Here is an 18,344-nt window from a genome sequence, read left to right as displayed (position 1 = left end):
AGTAAGTGAGCTTGGGAAGGAGACCTGTGTGAAGAAGTATCAGGAGAGACTGTGTACAGAATGGAAAAAGGTGAGAACAATGGAAGTAAGGGGAGTGGGGGAGGAATGGGATGTATTTAGGGAATCAGTGATGGATTGCGCAAAAGATGCTTGTGGCATGAGAAGAGTGGGAGGTGGGCTGTTTAGAAAGGGTAGTGAGTGGTGGGATGAAGAAGTAAGAGTATTAGTGAAAGAGAAGAGAGAGGCATTTGGACGATTTTTGCAGGGAAAAAATGCAATTGAGTGGGAGAAGTATAAAAGAAAGAGACAGGAGGTCAAGAGAAAGGTGCAAGAGGTGAAAAAAAGGGCAAATGAGAGTTGGGGTGAGAGACTATCAGTAAATTTTAGGGAGAATAAAAAGATGTTCTGGAAGGAGGTAAATAGGGTGCGTAAGACAAGGGAGCAAATGGGAACTTCAGTGAAGGGCGTAAATGGGGAGGTGATAACAAGTAGTGGTGATGTGAGAAGGAGATGGAATGAGTATTTTGAAGGTTTGTTGAATGTGTCTGATGACAGAGTGGCAGATATAGGGTGTTTGGGTCGAGGTGGTGTGCAAAGTGAGAGGGTTAGGGAAAATGATTTGGTAAACAGAGAAGAGGTAGTAAAAGCTTTGCGGAAGATGAAAGCCGGCAAGGCACCAGGTTTGGATGGTATTGCAGTGGAATTTATTAAAAAAGGGGGTGACTGTATTGTTGACTGGTTGGTAAGGTTATTTAATGTATGTATGACTCATGGTGAGGTGCCTGAGGATTGGCGGAATGCGTGCATAGTGCCATTGTACAAAGGCAAAGGGGATAAGAGTGAGTGCTCAAATTACAGAGGTATAAGTTTGTTGAGTATTCCTGGTAAATTATATGGGAGGGTATTGATTGAGAGGGTGAAGGCATGTACAGAGCATCAGATTGGGGAAGAGCAGTGTGGTTTCAGAAGTGGTAGAGGATGTGTGGATCAGGTGTTTGCTTTGAAGAATGTATGTGAGAAATACTTAGAAAAGCAAATGGATTTGTATGTAGCATTTATGGATCTGGAGAAGGCATATGATAGAGTTGATAGAGATGCTCTGTGGAAGGTATTAAGAATATATGGTGTGGGAGGCAAGTTGTTAGAAGCAGTGAAAAGTTTTTATCGAGGATGTAAGGCATGTGTACGTGTAGGAAGAGAGGAAAGTGATTGGTTCTCAGTGAATGTAGGTTTGCGGCAGGGGTGTGTGATGTCTCCATGGTTGTTTAATTTGTTTATGGATGGGGTTGTTAGGGAGGTAAATGCAAGAGTCTTGGAAAGAGGGGCAAGTATGAAGTCTGTTGGGGATGAGGGAGCTTGGGAAGTGAGTCAGTTGTTGTTCGCTGATGATACAGCGCTGGTGGCGGATTCATGTGAGAAACTGCAGAAGCTGGTGACGGAGTTTGGTAAAGTGTGTGGAAGAAGAAAGTTAAGAGTAAATGTGAATAAGAGCAAGGTTATTAGGTACAGTAGGGCTGAGGGTCAAGTCAATTGGGAGGTGAGTTTGAATGGTGAAAAACTGGAGGAAGTGAAGTGTTTTAGATATCTGGGAGTGGATCTGTCAGCGGATGGAACCATGGAAGCGGAAGTGGATCATAGGGTGGGGGAGGGGGCGAAAATTTTGGGAGCCTTGAAAAATGTGTGGAAGTCGAGAACATTATCCCGGAAAGCAAAAATGGGTATGTTTGAAGGAATAGTAGTTCCAACAATGTTGTATGGTTGCGAGGCGTGGGCTATGGATAGAGTTGTGCGCAGGAGGATGGATGTGCTGGAAATGAGATGTTTGAGGACAATGTGTGGTGTGAGGTGGTTTGATCGAGTAAGTAACGTAAGGGTAAGAGAGAGGTGTGGAAATAAAAAGAGCGTGGTTGAGAGAGCAGAAGAGAGTGTTTTAAAATGGTTTGGGCACATGGAGAGAATGAGTGAGGAAAGATTGACCAAGAGGATATATGTGTCGGAGGTGGAGGGAACGAGGAGAAGAGGGAGACCAAATTGGAGGTGGAAAGATGGAGTGAAAAAGATTTTGTGTGATCGGGGCCTGAACATGCAGGAGGGTGAAAGGAGGGCAAGGAATAGAGTGAATTGGAGCGATGTGGTATACAGGGGTTGACGTGCTGTCAGTGGATTGAATCAAGGCATGTGAAGCGTCCGGGGTAAACCATGGAAAGCTGTGTAGGTATGTATATTTGTGTGTGTGGACGTGTGTATGTACATGTGTATGGGGGGGGTTGGGCCATTTCTTTCGTCTGTTTCCTTGCGCTACCTCGCAATACGCGGGAGACAGCGACAAAGTATAAAAAAAAAAAAAAAAAAAAAAAAATAATAATGATAATAATAATAATGATAATAAAGGATAAACATCAGGATAATCACAAGAGCAGCTAGGACTGCCTACATCATTGACTTCAGCCACATTCTACTCTACCCCATGTCTCCAAAGGTACAAGGTTTAGATTAATAAACCTGCACTGCTTTCAAGAAAAGAAATTTGTGGGGTCCAACCATCACACACTAAGCTAAGCCAAGTTCCTCATTATGTTTGTGATGCAAAAATAAGGCAGTTATAGTACAGTACAGTCTAGAGCTTGGATTCAGTTCAAGTTATAAAAGTGAGAAAAACTCATCAAAACTTTTCACCCCATACAGCCTAGTTGAGTAAGTCTTCCCAGTTAGCAATATATAAACTAGATGTTACCATGTATGCCCATAAGCATTGCAGCATGAAGAATGCAGACCAAGTCTACGAAAAGTTGGCGCAAATACTATCAATGATATCTGAAGTAAGGAAAATAAAAGAAAGGATAACCAACAATTCTATTTCAGTTCAATGACAGAATTTTATACACGAAACAAAATTTAAAGCTGAGTATAAAACTAATTGGAGTAGCTGAGAATTGAGAATTCTAGGGTTATGTAAATGGTGTCTCGAACTCTAATTTTGCTGGTTTGTGAATTTGTAATACCAAAGGATGGGTAGTAAATCAAGTACAGTTCAGCACTTGTACAGATCAACAAAGCCCATAATCAACAGGAAAATTTATGACCATGGAAACATGATAGTCTTTCTTAATTTTTAGTCATTTCGTTATCTGTCAATTTTAGAGACCTGTTCTGTAGAGTAAAAATATCAAAGGAAGGAATGGTCTTGTTCTTAACACACACCTACCTAGTGAGAAAAGTGAGAGCAACTGAATGGATTATCTCTATTATTAATGGTAGATAACTAAAGAACAATACTATATAGACATCTGCTTTATGATTCACCATTTACTTGCTAATGCACTGTTACATGAAAGAACAGATGTATACAATAATGAAAATGGTTCCTAACCTATCAATATTCTGTTTAATGAATATTGTGTATATGGTAAAGTTAGAGCAATGTCATGCTTGTTCTGCTTTACAGTCATTCAGTTACATACAAAGTAACATGTATAGGTAACATGAATTTCCTCACTAGAAAGCATATCCAAGCATATATCAAATACATCAGTGTCAAAGTAACAGACAACAAATAGCAATAAGGCAATAGTAATACATAAGTAAAGCTACCGACAAACTTTGGTTATGTGTTCAAAGCAGAAAACAATATGGATAAGATGCTTAGAAATCATTTACATTCATTATCACCACTCTGTATCACTCTTATATATATAAATCAAATAGGATCAAGACACAAATATGCATAGATAATCTATTTCTAAACTCTATATGAATGGGTTTACCAGTAAATTATGAAGTGTGAGGTTTACTAGTAAATTTCCACACGTGGTATCATTTGTTAAAGCAATCTGTCTACAACTTCTCAGACTGGAAAGTTATAAAAATGTGATGTGACATTCTGTTTGATAATACAATACTATTTGACATCAGCAAGCAAAGTGTCAACCTCATGATAAAACTGGGTGAAGCGGTTTTGATATATTTGCAGAAATATGAAGATGGATGATATTGATATTAAAAACTTGTGTGACAGACAGAACGAAATTACAGAAAATAAGGTTTGTAATGATCACACAAATGAACTTCAGAAATTAAGGAAAGTTTATCAACCATATCTGCTGTATTTAAACAGAGAAAACTTACAAAATCAATCATGTAAAATACAAACAGAAGAGGAAATAACAATCTCGTTGCATAGAGTAAAATATGCAACTTTTTCACCACCCAATCCTCATTCACTGAACTGAATCCATATCTTTACTAACCTCACAGAAGTCTATGATATATTTTGGAATTAATGATATCAATAATATAGTGAAGTCTACAAGTAAAGAATTACAGGTGTATTACTTGGCATCATTATTCTCATGACTAAGCCCAGTATTTCAAACATGTACAGTATAAACATCTTTAGAAAACTGAGAAACTTTAATCTCCCTGATATACTTTATCTTCACTTAAACCATCACATTTAGGAATATAAATGCATCAATATAGGTGGCAGTAAATTACTGCTGATTACAAAAAAAAATTTAGAATAGTAACTAAGACTTCAGGCTGTAAAATGATATTCCCTGAAAAGATGGACACTGATCTGAAAGTTGGCTGAAGTGTAGTGCACTAGGAATATAGTGACCAACCAAAGTTACCCACTAGGAGATCACTGCAGAAGAAGGACAAGGGAGAAAACACAATGTCTCCCTGAGTTCCTCCTTAAGTTTGACTCATTTTCTTTTGTTCTCAAAATAGGTAATCACTGTAGATCTATTCAGATCCTCTCACATCATGATTTCCCAACATGTCTAAGTCTTGGCTTCCTTTATTGCCCTCTTCTGCTCATCTAATATGTGCCATCCTGTGAATAATCTCAAGTCATTTCACATGTAAACTACTCTATCTCCTTTTACTGTTGAGGTGGCTAAAGTAGCATTGATCTTTCAGCAAAGGATAAGTGAGCTTTAATGGGGGTTTTCCAGTTAGAAATGCATAATGTTTGATGGCCATGTACCTGTAAAATATGTAATTAACTAATAAAGACTGTCAAAGACAAACATAAATTAAGACACACAAAAGTTGATGCCTCAACATATCGTTCCCTGATTGATCTGCCAGCTTGGTGGCTCTGCCCAGTGTGACCACTCATTCACTGCAGTCTTTGCCACCAATCCTGACCACTGGATGAAACTAGCTCTTATGATGCTGGAAATTTCCATTCTAATTTGGGTGAGTTTTGAAGCTATCCTCATCTGTTTACTCACCCCTTCGTGTACTATTCTTGCTCCATCTCAACTGGGGAGGTGTCCATGAAAGCCCAGGATTGTTCTATGATTTCTCAAGTCGGCATCGTGTTTTATTATTCTCTTCATCAACCTACGTCCAATTTACCCATAATGCGGCACAGCCATGTGCCACATGAAATACTGTACACGCTACTTTCTTTGTTGCTACACAGCCTGCTTGTTTTGTACCTTACAACCTCAACAATTCTTTCCATGATGAGGCAATATCTATACCTGTTTGTAGTAGGAATCTGTTACTGATTTTTGCTTGTTTCAAATTAGAAACTACTAATAATTTCTTATTTGTTGAGACAATCTCCTCTCCATTTTCTCTGCACCGTTTCATTATTCTTCTCATCTTGTTCTTCAGCATGAGACAGCTGTTTACTAACCTACATATGTACACAAGCTTATAAAGCCTGGCAGCTAGGGGACCATTCTCCCATTACTAGCTGATGACCCCCTACCCTGTTCAATTTAATGCTCCATCTCATCTTACACAAGAATCATCATTTAGTGCAAAGAAAAATTAGACTGTTTTGTAAATATTCATATATTCTATACCTGTATAGCATAATATTGCTGTATTATGTGTTCTGTTATGTTAGTTAGTGAGAATATGGTTTATAGCATTGAGTCTTGGACATGATCAGGAACAAATCTCCCTTTGTACTCTGTTACAAGTGGTTCATTTTAAATTATTTCACTTTAAGCACCTTTTCATGGTAAACCATCCCTTGTGAAATGCAGGGCAAACCTGTACATATTTTCATAAGTTGATATCATGCATAATTTTTCTAGCCTTTAAGGAAGGCAGCACTTACAAAAAATCTTTCCAAAATATTTCAGTTACTGAACTGAACATTTCTGAAGAAAAATACAAATCAATAATGTGCCTCTCATGATGTATTATATAAAAGAAGAAAGGTTATTCAGCATACCAACGGACTACACCATCATGCTAAACACTTCCACTACAGCAGTCCTAATTTCCACTGTACACTCTGTAAGCACAAGATTTTCAAATATTTAAAAAAAAAATATTTCCTTCAAGTTGTTACTATGAATAACTAGAACATAATTCTTTAAATAAAATGGCATATAATTCAAACTGGGAAACAGTGTTTGTGTGCTACACACCCTTAACTAATACTGCTTTGCTGCCAGGTACATGAGGTATGCCAGTGCTGTTAGGCATGTGGAGTGAGATGTATGGTATTTCTGGACGTATTTTGGCCATAAACAAATAAAACCACTAAAGGTTTTTGTCACTAGTATCTATAATTTTTTCAAGTGTCATGGCTTCAAAAATCTTAATGTGAGGAAGCAAATTTCATACTGGCCTCCTTGACATCTTCACAAAAAATGACTGGTAAAGAAAAACTGTAAGCTATATCATCTGGTAACAATGCATAGGAAGCCATTACAAGCGTTAATGGATGTATATTTTGCCTCATGGCAAAAGCAGGCAATACAAGAATTTTTATTGTATATGCCTCACCCACATGTATAGAAAATAAAATACACCTAGTTTCCACTAATGCTGGCTATGCATTCCTGAAAAGCATAATAGAATCACCCGATAGTTATTCCCATTTTCCTATGGATTCAATAGGATGGTGGGGGATACGTTCTGTGGGGAGATTTCTAAACCTAATTTTCAAACAAAAATATGAATAAAATGTTAAGAAACATGCAGTATAACACAGGTACATCATTAATAATACCTAAATGAGAAATACAGCTTGAAATAGTACTGTTTTTAAGTAAAAATACATAACACTAAGTATAAGATCATTACGTTGATCCTAATCTTCAACCTAGGTAATAAAAATCTGCTCCTTGTCTTCCACAGCTTCACTTCTGCTATAAGTGACCACTGTACCTCTCACACTGGAGGCACACTGCCTCACTTTATGAACATGCTCAGGAATTGTTCCTTAAAGTTGTAGGCAAGCCAAGAGCTCTGGCAGTGTCAACACTAAAGTGAACAGCATTACTCTTCAAAAACTAACATTATCTCCAAGCACAAGAATCAATTGGCACTTTCTACTAATAACTATAAGGTATATGAGGAAGTTCTACTGAACTTTTATTATCTTTGGTGCTTACATCATCTAATTTACTTTTTCATGAACATCAGGAAACAAATCACCCAACAGTGAAGCACCAGACAGCAGGAACTACATGTACAGTGATGTACATATACATGGTGGTAGTGGTGAATAGTTTGATCTTCATTTTAAAGAAATAAAGAAAATATTGAAGTACAAAGGATAATATGCAAATGACACATACAACTATGTATGGTGTACAGATGTTTAAGCTGATTATGACATGAATAAAGATGGAAACTCAACCCCATGAACTTTCAAGGATGAAAACAGGTAAAAGTATATTTCAGGAGCTGACGTGTCTGAGTGCAAGCCTGATTGACACAAATATGAAATCTGCGAGTCTTAATGTAATCTCATTCTCAGAAGTGTCCACTGGAAGCACAATTAGTTCCACTTCTAACAATATTTGGGACTGCCTCTGAAACTAGAGATGACAAGGCCACATACCTACACTACTACATATCATACAATCTTAATCACTCATCCATATAATTTACATTCATATATATACCTACTCTAAACATCTAATCCTCTGACTATCTATTACCAACATTTCTACTGGAAGCACAATCTCACTTTCATTTACAATTATCACTAAATCTATCACTAATGATGGACAAAGAAAGGCCACACATATATTCTAGGTTTGTACAAATGTTCTTCACAGTTTTCAAATCAAAGTAGTGTTTCTACATAAATAGTTCTAATTTCTACTTTATGCTTCAAGTACATCATGACAAGTATGCTTTTATTAACATTTTTAAATAGTTTGCCACTTCATTCTGAGTGTGAAGTTAAGCTATATAAAATCAAATGTCTTTTGGAGGCTCGTATTCATTAGCCTTAAGAAAGTTAATTCCATCACCCTTCAGAGGTGAACTTATAAAGGGAGACAACCATGCAATTTTCCACCTCCTTCCCAAAACATCAACAAAATTTTTATAAAGACTTAAGTTATAGTCATGAATGTTGTGTTTCATCTCATACTGGGTTTGACCAAGGCAAATGGCTTTTACCTGTATTAGCAGGAGGTACAATACCAATAAGAGCACCACGAGGCCTAAAGTATGAAGGGTAGCCACAAGAACACCCCAAAAGCTTATTGCACCAAAGAGGAGTGCAAAGTGTGGAGCCAACAAAGTCATAAAGAAATACACAGCAGGAAGGTTTATGGTACTGTACACATAATCCCACTGGTAACAGATTCCATAAAGTGCTCCTATGAATACATACAGAATGCCAATCAAGAAGTAACGATGGTTGTGGTAGCCAATACAGCATCCTAAAATATTGAGAAAAAGTAATCATTAATCATTGAGGAAAATGTATGAAAGACTTAGATAAGTCAGTAAGTTTAAAACTAAGGCAAAATAAATCAGTCTTTGCTCCCTTCTATATGGAATGAATGAAGTGTATGCAGATCCTCAGCTCTCACACATTGTAAAATTATGAAGTGTGTTGAACTGTATAAAGTCTTCTTGTAATACTAAAGCAATTTTTGATTATTCAATCTCTGCACCAAAAGTGGTATCTTGTCAGAGCCAATTTTCTTTCAAAAGGGATTCATTCTTCTAGATGCCTTATTTACCAGTTATTTGACTGAGAGTTTTGGGTGTGTCCAATGCATCTTCAGTGTACAGACAAAACCCACCAAGAACTGAAGTTCCACATGACAGTGTATAGTACAGCTACAAATACATAGAACACGGGCTAGTTCAAAAAAAGCACTTTGTAAGTGTAAAAGTCTATGTTTTGCATTAATGACCTTAGCATTGGTTGACAATGTATGCAACTGAAGTTCACAGGGTGCTGAGGAATTGTATTAATGACAAACAGGTATTACCAGTACAATTACAGTGAGACCAATCATAACAAATTGTTTCTTTTACCTGGTAGAACTTTTTTACATAGTCTATTTTCTCTTATGTTATTGTTAAGTTCCTGAGAGTGGGCTGGGCACAGATGGAGAGGGTAAACACAAGGTGAAATAAAGTAAAATGAAGAAAAACAAACAAAATTTGTGATTCTGCTGTAACCTAACCCAACATTTCCTAGGACTATGATTTACCCCATATTCAATGATATATTGCAATTACAGGTAGTCCGCACTAAACAACATCCTGTTTAAAGCTAATCCAAAATACACTATGAAAACAATCTAGACTTCAAAATTATGTTTAGCACCTGCCAATCTCACTTCATGCATCCTCTTCATATCTCCCAACCAGTTCAGCACATCATAGTTGACCCTCTCAATCAGACTGCTCAGGTCATACCTCTCTCTAACACTGTCATTTTTTATTCAAATAATCTTACACCACTTGTCATCCTCAAACATTTCATTTTTATCACATTCAAGCCCTCCTTTTCTTTTTGCGTCCAAGCCTAAATCATACATCTACATAATACTGCTGGGACTACATACTACTCATTCAAACATACTAATCTCTTGCCATAAAGATGTTGACCTTTCTTTCCACAGTCTCCTTCATGCACCCAAGACTTTTTCCCTTATGACTCACTTCAGCCCTCATGATTCCATCCACTACCAAAACCATTCCCAAGTACCTCCACGTCCTTCAAATCCTCCCCTTTATACTCACTGCACCTCATTACCTTAATTCTATTCACATTTACTTGCAATTTTCTCATTTTACACTCTTTCCTAAACTCTATCAGTGAGTTCTATTGTTTGCCTAAAGAGTCTGTTACCACAGCTGTGTCATCTACAAATGGCAATAATTCACCTTTCATGTTCTCCTACCCCCATCCCTTGCACACTTAACACCCACTTCTTGGTCCACTGTAGAGTTCTTTTAGCGCATTTAAAAATGTACACCTTTTAAAAATTCAGTTGGTTGACAATGTCATATTTCCACTGTGAAAAAAACTGAAGGGTTAAGATATCTAATTATTTTGTATTAACACATTTCTGCAGAATATATGAAAGGTTTTATTGCAGGGAGGGGGAGACTGAATGTGGTTCTAGAACTTTTAATATTTATCAAAATCACAAGAAAACCACGTTAAAATAAAATGTATGACATATTACCAAAAATCTGAAGTCTCTGTTTACATTTTTCACTTAGGTTTGATAATTTCCATAAGTATTTGTATTCCATAAGTATCCAATACCCTTTAGATAATGGCAAACAATAAAAATCCTACTGAAAACCCATCCTTGAATAGAATAAATTAAACTGACTAAAAGAGGATGAAACCCAAGTTATCATGCAAGCCATCAGGGCGCCCATCTGTGACACTTGTTGTAAGGACGTAAAACATTTTTTCTGTAACCTATTACATGCTCTATGACTGCCTTCAATTGCTTTCTTTTGATACAGCTACAGAGAAAACAGTTCAAGTTACCTAATCAGCACACTCTTGGGGTATGATGAGGACTGATCTAGAAATTACACAAAAAAGAAAATCTACCTGTAAATTTGCAGTGATGGTCCCTCTTCAAAATGCATTCATCGCATATGTGGCAATGGTATGATCTTGGAGGATAATTCACTTGACATATCGCACAGTATCTCCATCCTAAGGAAGAATGTGGTTGAATATAGAGACTGAGTGTGAACGGATGGGCCCTTTGTTGTCTTTTCCTAGTGCTACCTCGCACACATGAGGGGGGAGGGGGATGTTATTCCATGTGTGGCGAGGTGGCGATAGGAATAAAGAAAGGCAGACAGTATGAATTATGTACATGTGTATATGTGTATATGTCTGTGTGTGTATATATATATGCGTACATTGAGATGTATAGGTATGTATATATGCATGTGTGGACGTGTATGTATATACAGGTGTATGGGGGTGGGTTGGGCCATTCTTTCGTCTGTTTCCTTGCGCTACCTCGCTAACGTGGGAGACAACGACAAGGCAAAATATATATATATATATATATATATATATATATATATATATATATATATATATATATATATATATATATATATATTATTAAATCGTATGCAGTCACTGTAACATGTGTCATGTACATATGTCTCCAGTACTTCACATTTATGATATCATTTTAAGCTCTAAAATGTTATTTTCCAATTCTGCAAAACATAAGCTTGAAAATTATATGATGGCTACTAGGATACACAAATTTTTTTTACCTGAACCAGTGCTAATCATTCAAATACTGCACTATGTTACAAGCTCAGAGCATAAAAGTATTTTGGAAATACAAATATTCAGTTTAACTCTTTCAGTATCCCTAATTGATACTAACTTCACTTTGTTTTCAAAGAAATATCAAGAAATGACAGTATATATGTAAGTATAGGGGGCCAGGTGAGGATATTCCCTCAAAGGCCCAGTCCTCTGTTCTTAACGCTACCTCGCTAATGCGGGAAATGGCGAATAGTATGTAAGAAAAGAAAGAAAAAGAAAGTATTAAATAATTTACCTGGTTTAAGAACTGAAGGTAGGTAAGAGGTTCGACCACTGGCATCTGTTCTGATCACGAGAAGCATGTTATGAAATATATTATAGAGGATGAACAAGGCAGCCACAATGTGCAATATCACTGTGGAGTTGATATCACCATGGTAGTGAGGCATCACTACACATCCTAACCATAACACAGCGAAGGGAATGCCAACTGCCATTAAAGTAAAAAGCAGTCGATCTGTAGAATTTTTTGGTATGATAGTCTTGGATTTGCCCATTTCTGCCTGAGCTGTAACAAAGAAATGCATCAGTAAAAGGTTGATCAATATAATATAATATCTTAGAAACCTATGTATGAAGAAATATTTTGTGTATTGGTAATGTTATGCTTAGGGAATATAATAAATGCTGTGGAGCCTTATTTGGAGAATAATAATTCATTCAGGAGTATCAAATAAAGCAGAGGTAATGTAGATTATGAATATTATGTAAATGTTGGGTTATTTAATGAGAAAAGACATGAACATCTGTATATATCATTAAAACATATAAAAGACCTCACAAATTCCTAAGACAGCAAAGATTCATGGTGGAAATGTAAGAACAGTAATGTGACCTCCAGCTGAGAATAAAGTGAAACGGTTGCATGTGGGGAGGTTGAGTTGTACTGATAATGGCTGTTCAGTCCGTCATCTGTTTGCTGACATTTATTGGGAGTTGGTGCAACACCCAATCATGGGTGTGTCTGGTATATTTCAACTATGATATCAAAAATAAAGATAAATCTTGGCTGCTAAGGAGGTTGGGTAAGGCTATCACAGGTGTTGATTTTTCAAAAACTTTTCAACTACATTTACATTAATTATCCCTGATATTCATCACCCTCAACAATAATATCATAAATATTTTAAATCAGAATATAAATCACAAAGCTTTAAATCATACTGCAACTTTTAATCCATTCTCTAAACATAATTGCCACTATCATTGAAAAAATTTCGTTTCTAAATATCCAAAGCTTTGAAGGACAGCTTAATTGGTAAAGCATTCATTACAAAAAAATTACAAAGACTAAAGCTCTTTTTCAATCAAATACCTAAACTGGACCTTTTCTGTTATTTTTGCTGGACCTCACAGTAAACAATAACTTACCAGTTCAGCTATTCATTAAAATTAACTTTTGTTACTTAGTTTGTCCTTTGTCGTTGAAAATTATTGGCACTTGGTGCGAAGTTCAGTCATGCGTGTGCCTGGTATATTTCCACAATAACACTGAAAATTTAGATAAACCGTAGCTACTAAATGGGTATGGTTTCTGTAGATTCTGGTGATTCTTTTTTTACATATGTTCTGCTGATTCATTTTCATGTGTTTCTCTTAACATAAATTAGCCTCACATTCCTCCATATATTCATAGCCCTCACCACTACTGCCTTATCAAAAATCAATAATTAATTGTAATGCACCAAATCACACTTCACATCTTGTATTGTGTTCTTTACACATTTCTGGTACAAAACCAGTGCAAAACATATTTACTTAATATTCAACGATAGTTTTGAAGTGTGGATAACCTTATACATTTTACCTTAATAACTGCCTCACAATGCTTCAAAGTTTTGCTCACGTTCAGAAAATTATTACGAAAAGGGGTAGAAATTTATCACAGAACGAGGTGGAAAATTCATGTGAAGCTACAACTTTAAGGTCTACAAGCGTTGCAAGACATGGAACAAAATGTCTTATATGATCTTAATACAAGGCAATGAATATGGCTCTTAATCCTCAAATTAGTTTCCTACAGCAGTAACACAATACTCCCAAAAAATCAAGTCTACAAATATACACTGTACTTAAACCTCAGATTAATTTCCTATTGGAAGAACACTACCATCCAAATCAATCTTAGTTGAGCTCTTATATCGTAATTAGCATACGACTCTTACAACAGTTATACAAAATACCTTAATCTAGGTTGTCATATATGATTCAATATTTTGTCTACACGAGGTCAAACAGAATTAATTAGCTCTGAATACTACAGTGGGAGGTGTTTATCTCTAGCTACCCGAGAGTGATTCATGGGTTATCTTCTATCAAACTTGACGCTCCTGGTAGCACCACAGACGACTCGATAAGAATATTAATTCCGGATTATGTCCAATTTTAATTACAAATTTAGCCTCAAAATTAGCCTCATTTACATTATGGCTCAACAAGAAATCAAAATCATTATATCTGATTTAAAATCTGTAAAAGATAATTTCTAGAAAATTTGCTTTTAAAACTGATGATTACAGTAAATATCTATGTTATAACAAGTACCAATATTGTATCGCTTAAGTAAATAAACTAGAGCGATACATGGAAGAATGTGTTCTTATGTCTGTCATTGAATATTACAGCATTCGCAGGATTTCTTCCAAAAGCTCTTTATGACACTTAATCTATTATTTTTTCCCCCAATTCTTATTGTTCGCACGTTCCTTCCAGTGATAATCAATTATGTGAATTATTTCATTATACATTTTCGTCTTACCTCTTTATCAACCAAGGAATTCTATTGATTATTAAACCAGTGCAGTCTTTTAGATAAATTGCCAAATTTCTGGTTAATATGACGTATTTCATCCAAACTCAACTTTTTCTACGTTTGAGATTTTCATATCTTAAACCTTGTTGTTTACGGCACAGTAAATCTGAAATGAGTCATATTTGATCCCAGTTACCCAGAAATCTTAACAAGAATGATACCGAAAAATTCAATAGTACTGGGACTGGTTATATGTACATTATGATGGAGGAAGAATTGTACGCACAATCCTTCCCTCTTGATCATCAAGCACGTTAAATACTGTTAGAGTGTGTATGATGCAGTTGCTTGTCCAGGGTTTCAAGGACAGAGTGACTTATGTGGGAGTTTTCCTCCAGAAGTGTTTAATCTTGGTTAGATGTTACCCACTGTACGGGGAAAATGTCTCGTTCGTGCTATTCGTCTAATTTTAAGTCAGGTTCCTCGTAAATTGAGCGGAACAGTACCCATTGTCAGTAAAGAAATCCATAAACTTTGCTAAAGTCTACAACATAAGCAACTCAGAGCCAGTGGACTAGGTGTCGTAGGAGGTGGACTAAGGCAGACGGAAGCTTGGAGATGGAAGTTACTTTTTTTGCACTCAGTGACGCCTCTCTCATTAACATACATGACGAGGGAGATGGGTGATTAACAGTCCTCCCTAAACATCCGGGCAGTCCACATCTTACAGGCGAATTGTTTCAGTTGGTCAATATATAAACTAATTTCATTCCAATCATTTACGATGTTCATTCTATCCCAGTGGTAGATTTGCCCGATTCATTGATTTGACGTCCCATCCCTTAAGCACTCTCACACTCCATCAACATCAAACAAGCGAGCAAAGAGAACATCCCACAAGAACAGAGAAAGAAATATAACTTAAACTTCTCCCTAAACGCTACACATTTCATAAAACAAAGAAATCAGAGAACAAATAAGAAATATGAATAACCTCAATGTTAATCACTGAAAGACAAAGTGAAAATTTGCGGCAATCCTTCCTTAATGCAATGAAACGAGAGACCCACAGCAACCAACCCTGGCGGACGCCAAATATGATCCAATCTCACCTCACCAATTCAACCCCGCCTCATGAAACACTTCATGACCAGTTTCAGTAACGATACTCCCCCCCTCAAAGAAGACAAAGACATGCTTGTGACACATCCCTCAAGTAGTATAAGCCACAAACCAAACTCATCCCTAAACAGAAAAGTCGTGAAAAGCTTGCAGCTAATCCAACCAGTAACGACTGCCCACCACCCACCCTTCACTCCCAGTGACAGAATCAATGCACCAACACCTTATAGAGCTCTGCTTTTACAGGCCCTAATGACATATCAAACTTAAACAAACAACACACACACACACACACACACACAAACCACTTTGGCCCGTTTACAATCCTTTGAGTCAGTGTTTTCATCTTGGGGGCTATATTCATATTTTGGGCGTGGGTAAAAGTGTTATACTCAGTAACTTCGAACAGAACATTATCAAAAACATACTGACATTATGCCAGTATAGCTTCCCTTCTGATCACACTCACCAAGTATTATTTCATCATCATCAGTTTTTATTAAATATAAAGAAGAAAAGAATTCATGTCAATGTGCACTTTAACAAGTCCATCCTCAAACGTAAATCTGAAATTTCTGAAATTTGGCTGATAGATTTTTTCCTTTTTTCAGAAATATTTTGGTCTGATGAAAACAGGGCAGCACTAAGGCACGCCATTTCTTTACACGTACGTACGTTCCTCTACATTGTAAAGAGATATTGGTTATTTTGAGAGTGGTTACGGGATGAGGAGGGCCAAAATTGTGAATTACAGGAATATATTTATCAAATACATAACGAAAACCACATTGTTAAGAAATGGACCTTCAGGAACAGCGTACCCTTAGAAATATTCAGTTGTTTGCAGTCTTTGGTGGTTTGTGAGGAGGTATGGAAGAATTGTCCAGTTTTACTGCTAAAGTATTAGATTACCACATAATATTTGCTGTTATAGATGCTTATACAATGGCAATATTTTCTAAGAAAAGTCTCAGTATATCTCAAGAGAACCGCTACTTATAATTCAAGCTGCTTTTTTGCGAAAAAGAATGTCCTCACAATTGGATTGTCGTGTTAACAATATATTCAAGGGTCATGAGTGAAATGTGAGTGTTCATAGCCTTAGACTTATTCTGAACTGTTGAAAAAAAGGCGTTCAAAATTTATCTGCTTTTTTGTGGTCATTTCCTTGGGCCTAAGAGAGCTCAACTCACCAAAGCTTGGCCATATACACACTAAGGTTGTACGTGTTGTATGTCGTTAGAATAGTCTTTAACACCAGATGAAAGTATTAGATTGATATTTTCTGGTAATGGTTATATCTTTATGTTGATGAACTTTGAGCAAACCATGGCAGAGGATAGACCCCATAACTGACTAACCATCAGGGATGAACAGTTCTTTCTCATGAAATTGCAGTACAAAAAAACAAGTGTAAGACACATCTTAATTATACTGCGATGAATGTCGTAAGATCTTTGCTAGTTTGCTGATCAATCTTGCCTACAATGAACAACTAACAACCTCATTACACTGAAAATGTTAATAGTCACGAGTATATAGAGATACCAATTAGCCCCATAATGACGCAATTCTTGATTCTTCTCGGCGAGAATAGTCTTTGAAAATGAACACCCCACACCACGTCATTTATGAATTCCAGATATTCCAAAGCAAGAAGACACTGTCCTTTTCAATTAACTTAAAAAAGATAAGCTATTGCATATTTTGTTTGTCTGTCAGCAATACACGTACAACGTTGCGTAGTGCGTACTAGACATGTCCAGTTCCGTAGGTACAGATTATCTGTTGGGTGTGTAACCACTGTGACTCGTAATTTCCTTATGAAGTATTGTCACGAGCTACTGACAAGAAGGAACCATCTGGCTTTGCACTTGAAGCATCGGGAATTAACTTAAGAGATACTGTCATTAGTGACATCGGCCGCAAATACCTATTTGATACCATGAACAAAGCCAAGGTGAGATAACGTGAATTGATGTCAAAATGACCTTGTTGACGATGATTATTATTTACTGTGTAATATATCAGTATATATATATATATATATATATATATATATATATATATATATATATATATATATATACATGTATTCATTTTGTATAATCTCAGATGGAGGTATTATTATGGAGGAAGAGAAGGACGAAAGTATATTTCAGCCCCTTTTTGAGTTGTTCCTCTTAACTTATCGTATGTTGTAGGTATAATCTGTGAACATAAGGAATTTATATGTATTCTTTTTTTCCTGGCATTATATTGCATTGAAAATTGAGACGTGTCTGAAGTTTCTTTAAGGGTTAAGGATGAGGTTTGGTTAGGATACAAGGGAAAAGTGCGGTGTCTCATTTTATTTCCGTGTAAACGTACCTGTGGTATGACTGGGTTTCCATATATTCCCGTATGAATGAATTCCCCATAAAGCAGAGGGAAATGAAGGGGTCAATTATGAAAACAAAATAACCAGGCTCAGACCTACACAACCTGATCTGACTAGACTAAACGTATCCTTAAATTCCGCCTCCAGGGGTTAGATAAGCTTCAAGAAAGTATATTATGCATTTCCTATTTTTAGCCCAATAGTTTCTATTCTTAGAGCCCTGCCAAGCTTGAGGGCAAGCTTGGCAGGGCTAATCATTTTCAGACACCAATCTGGAAATGGCTCTAAAGCCGTGTCTCTTGCTTTTGAGTTAAAGAGCTACTCGGACTTTGGTAGTCAATCATACGTAATACAAGCTTTATGATCTGTCATTTTTCTCCTGTAGCTCAAAAGATTTTATAGATTTCACCTTTATGTATCAGTACAGAACTAGAATGAATGAGGTAGTCAGATCCTCCTGTTGCTGAAAGCATGTTCCTTGTTTGGTCCATTTCATGAAGTATCATTGTTTTCCATTTTTTGGTGGT

The 18,344-nt window shown here is 36.5% G+C and overlaps 2 protein-coding genes across 5 annotated transcripts in view; one reads left to right on the top strand and one right to left on the bottom strand.

Moving 5' to 3' along the window:
- Positions 1–18,344, top strand: part of LOC139766218 (uncharacterized) — a 69,500-nt gene that overhangs the window by 10,127 nt on the left and 41,029 nt on the right. The window contains exon 2 of the mRNA XM_071694531.1: positions 16,049–16,104. The gene's annotated coding sequence lies outside the window, so the exon portion shown is untranslated. The remainder of the gene's footprint in view (positions 1–16,048; positions 16,105–18,344) is intronic.
- On the bottom strand, positions 2,842–13,898 carry LOC139766216 (probable palmitoyltransferase ZDHHC24). Of its 4 annotated transcripts, XM_071694525.1 has the most exons (5): positions 13,747–13,871; positions 12,935–13,054; positions 11,799–12,071; positions 10,814–10,921; positions 2,842–8,660 (listed from the first exon to the last, which is right to left on the bottom strand). In XM_071694525.1, the coding sequence occupies exons 3-5, from the start codon at positions 12,058–12,060 to the stop codon at positions 8,188–8,190; spliced, it is 843 nt and encodes a 280-aa protein (XP_071550626.1). In that variant the 5' UTR covers positions 12,061–12,071; positions 12,935–13,054; positions 13,747–13,871; the 3' UTR covers positions 2,842–8,187. The 4 variants fall into 4 exon arrangements, with proteins under 4 accessions (XP_071550626.1, XP_071550627.1, XP_071550623.1 ...); XM_071694526.1 differs by lacking the exon at positions 12,935–13,054 and having other exon boundaries at positions 13,851–13,898; XM_071694522.1 differs by lacking the exon at positions 12,935–13,054 and having other exon boundaries at positions 13,747–13,888.

The sequence above is a fragment of the Panulirus ornatus genome, chromosome 57 (assembly GCF_036320965.1).
Source record: "Panulirus ornatus isolate Po-2019 chromosome 57, ASM3632096v1, whole genome shotgun sequence".
Taxonomy (NCBI): domain Eukaryota; kingdom Metazoa; phylum Arthropoda; class Malacostraca; order Decapoda; family Palinuridae; genus Panulirus; species Panulirus ornatus.
This window is presented reverse-complemented; position numbering and strand designations above follow the sequence as displayed.

Coding starts and splice junctions, on each gene's coding strand:
- LOC139766216 (XM_071694526.1), bottom strand. CDS start 12,060: ATGGGCAAATCCAAGACTATCATACCAAAAAATTCTACAGATCGACTG. Junction 10,922..11,798: donor ACCTTCAGTTCTTAAACCAG/GTAAATTATTTA, acceptor ATTCTTCCTTAG/GATGGAGATACTGTGCGATA. Junction 8,661..10,813: donor CCATCACTGCAAATTTACAG/GTAGATTTTCTT, acceptor TCAATATTTTAG/GATGCTGTATTGGCTACCAC.